This window comes from Salvelinus fontinalis, chromosome 31, assembly GCF_029448725.1.
Source record: "Salvelinus fontinalis isolate EN_2023a chromosome 31, ASM2944872v1, whole genome shotgun sequence".
Classification (NCBI taxonomy): domain Eukaryota; kingdom Metazoa; phylum Chordata; class Actinopteri; order Salmoniformes; family Salmonidae; genus Salvelinus; species Salvelinus fontinalis.
The window spans coordinates 30,338,110-30,348,569 of NC_074695.1; the positions used below are offsets into that span (position 1 = coordinate 30,338,110).

The window sequence follows — 10,460 nt, forward strand, 5'->3', positions numbered from 1 at the left end:
GAGGAAATATCAGATGACCTGGCTCTCCAAACAGAGCCTGGGTTCCTGTAGATCTGGGTCGTCAGGGAGGCTCCACTCACCATATCTGTCTTCACCCCCCACCCCTTTCCTCTCATGAAGCTTCCTGCTTTCAAGTGCAGGCCAAGGTCAAAGACAGCAGCACCGTCAGGCAGGATACATTCCGTCATTCACCAGTCCTCAACTAAAGAATGGCCAGAGGCACTATATTACTATATACCCTATCCTAACCTGCCTTGTGTACTGTGATAATTCTCCAGTAACATTAACTGAGGCTGGTAATCAATACACTGTAGAACATTTTTTTTATAAGTCAGATTGAAATAGCTTTTCATTAGTGCCATTATACTATAGGCCTATATGACTGGAAAAGACAATGGGTAAAAGAGGACGAACAACTGTTTGACCTCAGGTTTTCAGAGACATATTGCACGATTAAACTAAGGGTCATACTATCAGGGTATAAACCCACATGTCTGTTGTTCAAGGTTGTTTTTATTCGAGCTTGTTTAAATAAAAATGATATTAAACCATCACACAGTGAGACAAACCTTTGTATTCAAATGGTAGGGGTGAGTGCCTCAGAGAGACGAGACCCCCTTGTCAGATCAAATGCTCCGTGGCACTTTGGGAGAGAGCCATTATGGATGGGGTTTAGAGACAGGTGTCTGATCGGCCTGAGATAATGCCAAAAGACTCCTATCTGTCCCTTTTAATGAAACAGTGAGAGTTGTTTCAAGTGATCAGGTCTGTCATTCCAAATGGGGGAGCGTTGATCCTCTCAATGCCTCTCTTCACACACATAAATCAAAGCTACCCTAGCCAGAGGAACTGAACAGCAACAAACAGCCAGGCGGCCAGCCAGGCGTGTAGCTAGCCAAGCCCCTAAGTCACCTAGGGACAGTGTTACTACCAGTCTCACAAAGAGCCCCATCAAACAGCTAACCAGTCTTTAACTAACTGACTTAATGAAGAGATGCAGTCTGTCTGATCAGCTTCACAAAGGAACTGCCCTCGCTCGACGCTTGCTCCCCAGACAGTCATTACAGTGGATTTTAAGACAAAGACAGGGTCAAATGGGGTTTATTTTCCGTGGGGCTGCCATCTACCCACTTCCCTCTCTCTCTCGTTTGGGTGCCAGCAAATGAAATAAGGTGAATATGTTAGTGTCATCTCTCATTTCAAATAGGTAGACATTTCAAAGTCTGATTTTCTCTGGAGAAAACATTGTTACTTCCGCAGTTTGAAAATATCATTTGAAAAGAGGGAGGCATTGAATGGCAGAGCCAGACGTCTCCGAGTCAATCTCGTTTGAAGGCTTTCACCTCAACGTTTAGAAAAGCACGACACACTGATGAGACGGTGACTTTGTGACTGCTAGGAGGGAGACGCGACAGACAGAACAGAGCTAGCTGGGTGAATGTAGAGAAGGAAAGGAATGATACCCTGTGAAGTGTTAAGTTAATCATATGTCAGCCGGAGACAGGTCACAGTAATCAGCCTCTCTGATTGTAACAGGCTTATGGAGAAGAGGATGCACAAACAAACCCTTTCAAGGTCTCTAACATCTCCCATTAACTGGTATAGGACTCTGTCATGTAGCTAGCATACTATCTGTGCTCTCCGTACACGTACGTGTCACAGCTTTGGAGAGAGACAAAAGAAACAAATTAGATGGCTCGGCTACAGCAGCAAACAGCTGCATGTTGTTTTCTTTGCTAAATGAAAGGGCTCTTTGCATTCATTCCCTGTGTCAATTACAGAGACTAGCTACTGATCATATTCTCCTTTCTACAGCTAGGCTGTTGATTGGTGCTGTTTACCCTGTTCTACTGCGAGGGAGCTAGACAAACAGCTAGACGTAGTAACACATGGACATACTATTGCTGTATATTTCAGTCAGTTGAAGGTTGAAGAAGAGATGAGTGAAGAAATGTGCCCAGCAGGGTTTGACCTATGAGTCAGTGTGTGTACTGGGTTTGACCTGTGAGTCAGTGTGTGTGCTGGGTTTGATCTGTGAGTCAGTGTGTGTACTGGGTTTGACCTGTGAGTCACACAGGTTGAGATGTAGTGTACTGGGTTTGACCTGTGAGTCAGTGTATGTGCTGGGTTTGACCTGTGAGTCACAGAGGTTGAGATGTAGTGTACTGGGTTTGACCTGTGAGTCAGTGTGTGTACTGGGTTTGACCTGTGAGTCAGTGTGTGTACTGGGTTTGACCTGTGAGTCAGTGTGTGTACTGGGTTTGACCTGTGAGTCAGTGTGTGTACTGGGTTTGACCTGTGAGTCAGTGTGTGTACTGGGTTTGACCTGTGAGTCAGTGTGTGTACTGGGTTTGACCTGTGAGTCAGTGTGTGTGCTGGGTTTGACCTGTGAGTCACACAGGTTGAGATGTAGTGTACTAGGTTTGACCTGTGAGTCAGTGTATGTGCTGGGTTTGACCTGTGAGTCACACAGGTTGAGATGTAGTGTACTAGGTTTGACCTGTGAGTCAGAGTGTGTACTGGGTTTGACCTGTGAGTCAGTGTATGTACTGGGTTTGACCTGTGAGTCAGTGTGTGTACTGGGTTTGACCTGTGAGTCACACAGGGTGAAATGTAGTGTACTGGGTTTGACCTGTGAGTCACACAGGGTGAGATGTAGTGTGCTGGGTTTGACCTGTAAGTCACACAGGGTGAGATGTAGTGTACTAGGTTTGACCTGTGAGTCAGTGTGTGTACTGGGTTTGACCTGTGAGTCAGAGTGTGTGCTGGGTTTGACCTGTGAGTCAGAGTGTGTGCTGGGTTTGACCTGTGAGTCACACAGGGTGAGATGTAGTGTACTAGGTTCAAATCAAATCAAATGTTATTTGTCACATACACATGGTTAGCAGATGTTAATGCGAGTGTAGCGAAATGCTTGTGCTTCTAGTTCCGACAATGCAGTAATAACCAACGAGTAATCTAACCTATCAATTCCACAACTACTACCTTATACACACAAGTGTAAAGGGATAAAGAATATGTACATAAAGATATATGAATAAGTGATGGTTCAGAACGGCATAGGCAAGATGCAGTAGATGGTATCGAGTACAGTATATACATATGAGATGAGTAATGTAGGGTATGTAAACATAAAAGTGGCATAGTTTAAAGTGGCTAGTGATACATGTATTACATAAAGATGGCATGATATAGAGTACAGTATATACATATACATTATATTAAGTGGCATTGTTGAGTGGCTAGTGAAATTTTTTTGATCAATTCCTGTCAATTTCCATTATTAAAGTGAGCTGGAGTTGAGTCAGTATGTTGGCAGCAGCCACTCAATGTTAGTGGTGGCTGTTTAACAGTCTGATGGCCTTGAGATAGAAGCTGTTTTTCAGTCTCTCGGTCCCTGCTTTGATGCACCTGTACTGACCTCGCCTTCTGGATGATAGCGGGTTGAACAGGCAGTGGCTTGGGTGGTGGTTGTCCTTGATGATCTTTATGGCCTTCCTGTGACATCGGGTGGAGTAGGTGTCCTGGAGTGCAGGTAGTTTGCCCCCGGTGATGCGTTGTGCAGACCTCACTACCCTCTGGAGAGCCTTACGGTTGTGGGCGGAGCAGTTGCCGTGCCAGGCGGTGATACAGCCCGACAGGATGCTCTCGATTGTGCATCTGTAGAAGTTGGTGAGTGCTTTTGGTGATAAGCCGAATTTCTTCAGCCTCCTGAGGTTGAAGAGGCGCTGCTGCGCCTTCTTCACAACGCTGTCTGTGTGGGTGGACCAATTCAGTTTGTTCGTGATGTGTACGCCGAGGAACTTAAAACTTACTACCCTCTCCACACTCTCCCTACTGTCCCGTCGATGTGGATAGGGGGGTGCTTCCTCTGCTGTTTCCTGAAGTCCACAATCATCTCCTTTGTTTTGTTGATGTTGAGTGTGAGGTTATTTTCCTGACACCACACTCCGAGGGCCCTCACCTCCTCCCTGTAGGCCGTCTCGTCGTTGTTGGTAATCAAGCCTACCACTGTAGTGTCGTCCGCAAACTTGATGATTGAGTTGGATGCGTGCGTGGCCACGCAGTTGTGGGTGAACAGGGAGTACAGGAGAGGGCTCAGAACACACCCTTGTGGGGCCCCAGTGTTGAGGATCAGCGGGGTGGAGATGTTGTTACCTACCCTCACCACCTGGGGGCGGCCTGTCAGGAAGTCCAGGACCCAGTTGCACAAGGCGCGGTCGAGACCCAGGGTCTCGAGCTTGATGATGAGTTTGGAGGGTACTATGGTGTTAAATGCTGAGCTGTAGTCGATGAACAGCATTCTCACATAGGTATTCCTCTTGTCCAGATGGGTTAGGGCAGTGTGATTGTGTTGTCTGTGGACCTATTGGGGCGGTAAGCAAATTGGAGTGGGTCTAGTGTGTCAGGTAGGGTGGAGGTGATATGGTCCTTGACTAGTCTCTCAAAGCACTTCATGATGACGGAAGTGAGTGCTACGGGGCGGTAGTCGTTTAGCTCAGTTACCTTAGCTTTCTTGGGAACAGGAACAATGGTTGTCCTCTTGAAGCATGTGGGAACAGCAGACTGGGATAAGGATTGATTGAATATGTCCGTAAACACACCAGCCAGCTGATCTGCGCATGCTCTGAGGACGCGGCTGGGGATGCCATCTGGGCTTGCAGCCTTGCGAGGGTTAACACATTTAAATGTTTTACTCACGTCGGCTGCAGTGAAGGAGAGTCCACGGGTTTTGGTAGCGGGCCGTGTCAGTGGCACTGTATTGTCCTCAAAGCGAGCAAAGAAGTTATTTTGTCTGTCCGGGAGCAAGACATCCTGGTCCGCGACGGGGCTGGTTTTCTTTTTGTAATCCGTGATTGACTGTAGACCCTGCCGCATACTTCTTGTGTCTGAGCCGTTGAATTGCAAGTCTACTTTGTCTCTATACTGACGCTTAGCTTGTTTGATTGCCTTGCGGAGGGAATAGCTACACTGTTTGTATTCGGTCATGTTTCCGGTCACCTTGCCCTGGTTAAAAGCAGTGGTTCGCACTTTCAGTTTCGCCCAAATGCTGCCATCAATCCACGGTTTCTGGTTTGGGAATGTTTTTATAGTTGCTGTGGGTACGGGCCCCCGATCAACCATAAAGGTGCAATAATCTCTGACTCACAGGTTTGACCTGTGAGTCAGAGTGTGTGCTGGGTTTGACCTTTGAGTCATACAGGGTGAAATGCAGTGTACTACGTTTGACCTGGCTGTGAGAGGGAGGGAGAGTGAGGTAGTGACATGAGGTAGATACATACTGTACATAGTATACCTAAAGGCTGGTGTGTGAATATTTCCCCTTTGTGATGGAATGCAGGCCAGAGGCAGTAAGTTCAGCCGATAGAGTCCAGAGCTCGTTGACGGCTGCTGGCTTGAATTTGATGCACCATCAGCTTGCCTTGTCCTCCACTCTACTCTCCACCTCACTCTGCTCTGTTCTGCCTACGAAGCGTGTCTAGTCAACCAGAAAGCAGCACTAGCCTCTCATTATGCCGCCCAAACAAACTGTCTCTTTGCAGCTGTTTAACGGCCGCACGTCTGTTTTTGTTTGTTTTCTCGCCGTAAGATTATTGCACCTTTATGGTTGATCGGGGGCTTGTAATCCCTGGCATCCCTGGCATCTGTTCAGAGAGGGGGGGCGATGGAGAGAGAGGGGCAGAGATAGAGAGAGAGGGGCAGAGATAGAGAGAGAGAGGGGCAGAGATAGAGAGAGAGGGGCAGAGATAGAGAGAGAGAGGGGCAGAGATAGAGAGAGAGAGCCTCCATCCACTCCTCTTTTATTTACTGGACCGACTGGACCCACTATTTCATCTCCTGCTGCCCAGCCCGGCCAGAGGACTGCTCAGACGAGAGTGATGTAGAGGGCTGAGGCCTCCGGAAGAGGTTACACAGCCATTTATTCCTCCCGAAATGAACACTCCTCCCAACAGCATCTGCCTCTTTTAGGAGGGAGGGAGGGAGGAAATGAATGTAGTAGTCACCCTTTTATTCTAATTGATTTCATAATATGTGCAGGAAAGTATATTTTTTGTTGGTGATGGTGCTGCACAAAACACAGGTCTAGTTGTATCCATCCCTGCACTGTAGTCTTTCTCCTATATCTTAGCTGAGGAGACAGATGCTTGTTACCATTATGTGAATATTCCACTCAGATACTGTATTTACTTAGCCACAACAGTGTAGTTTTGGTTGGCACAGTAAATGGACCATCCTCTCTGTTCTCCTTGTGCTCCATATGCTTCTAGTCTCAGGGGCCTAAATGTCCATATTTAGCTCAGTAACTCCAAAACGCTTTACACCACTGTAGGCTGATATTTCTCCTCATGTTATTGTACCTTTTTCCTAATTCAATCCTAAACTACTTGCTGGAGTGAAGAGACAACAGCTATAGCCCCCACCTTGTCATGCTGTGGCCATGGCTTCCTCCACTCCGGTCATTATGGCAGGGAGACAGGAAGTTAATAGACGCTTTATTATCTCCCAGCCTGCACCTGGAAGCCATGTCATGCTCCCTTGCTCCCCAGCGGGACCCCTGCCAGCCTGAGATCCCTCCTCACCTTGGCTCCTTCCTCACCCTGGTTCCCCCAGCAGCCCCTTGGGCAGGCTCAGCCAGGATGAGGCTCTGGTGGTGCTGGTCTCTGCCAGGACACACTCACCATGACACAGGACCAGGGGGAGACTGCTTCTCAGCTCCTAGCCATAGATGTTTATCACACTGGGCATAGTGTGTGTGTGTGTGTGTGTGTGTGTGTGTGTGTGTGTGTGTGTGTGTGTGTGTGTGTGTGTGTGTGTGTGTGTGTGTGTGTGTGTGTGTGTGTGTGTGTGTGTGTGTGTGTGTGTGTGTGTGCGCGTGCACGTGCACGTGCGTGTGTGTTTATGCGAGTGTGTGTGTACTCTCTCCGACACTGTGGGATTATTCTGTATGTGAATGGGGATTTATTCAGCTGATATTATCTCTTGTTGCTGTGATTTCCGTTGTTGCTTCTCCCGTTATTGTTGACGTTAATACCCCGTGTGGACAGGACAAGTAGCAGCACACATGAAGGGACATATTGTGTAAACATAGCCCATATACACAAAAAGTTTTGAACACACACCACACAGAGACACACACACATCCCTAGATATCGAAAGATGATATTATTGTAGGAGACGACACCAGGTCTCTCCTCCATGCCTCCTCATCTAGCTGTCTGTCTGTCTCTCTGTCTGAGTAGCTGACAAATGCTCTGGCTGAGGGATGAATTGCTGGCTGTCACTGGTAATCATGAGGTTGTCTGGCAGCATCCAAAGTGCTGCCCATTAGTTTGGTGTGAGAATGGGTGGGTAGCCTGGCCTGCTATGCCTTTATACTCTGACTGACACAAGAGCCACTGTGATCATTGAAAACATGACAGCCCCTATAGTATCTCAATTATCTACACTGAACAAACATAGAAACGCAACATGCAACAATTCCAAAGATTTGACTGAGTTACGGTTCATATAAGGAACTCAGTCAATTCATTAGGCCCTAATCTATGTATTCCACATGACTGGGAATACAGATATGCATCTGTTGATCACAGATACCTTTTTGGATCAGAAAACCAGTCAGTATCTGGTGTGACCACCTCATGCAGCACGACACATCTCCTTCATATAGAGTTGATCAGGCTGTTGATTGTGGCCTGTGGAATGTTGTCCCACTCCTCTTCAATGGCTGTGCGAAGTTGCTGGATATTGGCGGGAACTGGAACACACTGTCGTACATGTCGATCCAGAGCATCCCAAACATGCTCAATGGGTGACATGTCTGGTGAGTATGTAGGCCATGGAAGAACTGGGACACTTTCAGCTTCCAGGAATTGTGTACAGATCCTTGCGACATGGGGCGTGCAGTATCATGGTTAAACATGAGGTGATGGTGGCGGAAAAATGGCATGACAATGTACCTCAGGATCTCGTCATGGTATCTCTATACATTCAAATTGCCATCGATAAAATGCAATTGTGTTTAACCCCACTGCCACCATGGGGCACTCGGACATCAGCAACCCGACGCCATACACGCTGTCTGCCATCTACCTGGTACAGTTGAAAGTGTGATTCATAAGTGAAGAGCACACTTCTCCAGCGTGCCAGTGGCCAGAGAATTGTGAGCATTTGCCCACTGAAGCCAAACTGCAGTCAGGTTAAGACCCTGGTGAGGACGACGAGCATGCAGATGAGGTTCCCTTACAGTTTGTGCAGAAATTATTTGGTTGTGCAAACCCACAGTTTTATCAGCTATCCGGGTGGCTAGTCTCAGACGATCCGCAGGTGAAGAAGCCGGATGTGGAGGTCCTGGGTTGGCGTGGTTACACGTGGTCTGCGGTTGCGAGGCAAGTTGGACGTACTGCCAAATTCTTTAAAACAACACCGGTGACGGCTTATTAGAGAAATGAACATTAAATGATCTGGCAACAGCTCTGGTGGACATTCCTGCAGTCAACACGCCAACTGCACGCTCCCCCAAAACTTGAGACATCTGTGGCATTGTGTTGTGTGACAAAACATTTTAGAGTGGCTTTTTATTGTTCCCAGCACAAGGTGCACTTGTGTAAGGATCATGCTGTTTAATCAGCTTTTTGATATGCCACACCTGTCAGGTGGATGGATTATTTTGGCAAAGGAGAAATGCTCACTAACAGGAATGTAAATACATTTGTGAACAAAATTTGAGCGAAATAAGATTTTTGTGCGTATGGAATATTTCTGGGATATTTTATTTCAGCTCATGAAACATGGGACCTTTACGCTCTACATGTTGTGTTTATATTTTTGTTCAGTGTACATCTATCTATAGTAGCTGTAGCATCTCCTTCACTGTACTTCATAGCATCTCCTTTACTGCACATGTAGAGGACTTTATAGTATCCACATACTAGTTAGCCTAGTTCCAGTACATGGCAATGCACTGTGTGAGTGGTGTGTGCTGATTATTCCTAGGCCAAAGAGTGGATGGCTACATATATGGGTGTCAAAGGCAGATCAAAGGGGTTTGGGGGAGGATCGAACCAAGAAAAATGAAAAGCCGCTCTCTGAATGTGAAACGCTGGAGACGTCAATCTGTGTGAGAAGCACCTTGAAGTCTTCTGAGGAGAGGTTGATCAAAACCTGCTTAACTAAGATGGTCTCAAATAGGATCTGACCTCTGCTGCTGTGTGTTGCATCTCTTGTCTCTGTCTGTCTACTGTGTGCTACTTTACCCAATCTCCATTTACCTGGCTGGTCCTTTAGGAGCATGGGAGCTACAGTATGTCTTCTCTTTGCTCCCTCTGTGTTTGTGCTGTGTGTTCTTCTGTCTGAAGGTCAATGAACCGTGGTCTCCACAATGTATTAGCAACACTAGCTCCAGGTGACTGAAGATGACATATCTAAGCTTTTCCTTCTCTCTCCCCTCCCTCCCTCTCTTCTCTCTCACAGGAAATCGCAGCTTACTTGATAACGTTGGAAAAGCATGAGGAATGGCTAACGACGTCCCCTAAAACAAGGTAAGTGAGATGTCGACGTCTTCCAAGAAATAACCACAAATAACATCTCTTCACAGAAAAAGCCACTCTGTGCCTTTTATTTTGTAGGCTTCACTCCACAGTCTAATTTTCTTCATTTGAGATATTTGTTGCTCGTGCCGAGTACCAGGAATCCCTACTGAACCCATTAGAAAACCACCCCCCATGTTGAGAGTTGGATAGATGTTTAATATTACAAGCTGCCTGATGGCAGTTTGGAAAACTTTGCACCTTTCAGAAGCAATTTGAGCCAGACGATGGAATATTAATGTTGACTGATAATTGCCTTTTAGCGGGCCAATTAAGACAACATGCACTCCTCTGGTCTCCGCTGTGAATATGATGCTAATGTGTTGGTATCTGTCTGCACATTCACACAATCTCCAATAGAATGAAGTAGGGTTGATTTGAGAGAGAGAGAGAGAGAGAGAGAGAGAGAGAGAGAGAGAGAGAGAGAGAGAGAGAGAGAGAGAGAGAGAGAGAGAGAGAGAGAGAGAGAGAGAGAGAGAGAGAGAGAGAGAGAGAGAGAGAGAGAGAGGAGAGAGAGAGAGGAGAGAGAGAGAGAGAGAGAGAGAGAGAGAGAGAGAGAGAGAGAGAGAGAGAGAGAGAGAGAGAGAGAGAGAGAGAGAGAGAGAGAGAGAGAGAGAGAGAGAGAGAGAGAGAGAGAGAGAGAGAGAATATGAATGTCAATAAGAAGTAACTTTTGTAAATGGAAAAATGATAAGAAAATAAGAAAACTCCTACCTACCCTGTCCTATCAATGTATTTGTTTGTGTCTGACACATGGAATTAAATGTCAACAGTGTTGGTGTTATTTCCACGGTAACATTATTTACTCTTATTTATACCACCATAGTTCCCATCCTGGAAACCGAGTTTCCGACTGTGAATTATGTCATAAAT

General features: G+C 46.6%; 1 protein-coding gene across 1 annotated transcript in view; it reads left to right on the forward strand.

Moving 5' to 3' along the window:
* Nucleotides 1–9,969, forward strand: part of LOC129830024 (calmodulin-binding transcription activator 1) — a 228,399-nt gene extending 218,430 nt beyond the window's left edge. Inside the window, exon 4 of the mRNA XM_055892169.1 lies at nucleotides 9,472–9,969. Coding sequence (XP_055748144.1) covers nucleotides 9,472–9,543 — 72 coding nt within the window. The 3' untranslated portion in view covers nucleotides 9,544–9,969. The remainder of the gene's footprint in view (nucleotides 1–9,471) is intronic.
* Nucleotides 9,970–10,460: the final 491 nt, after the last annotated feature.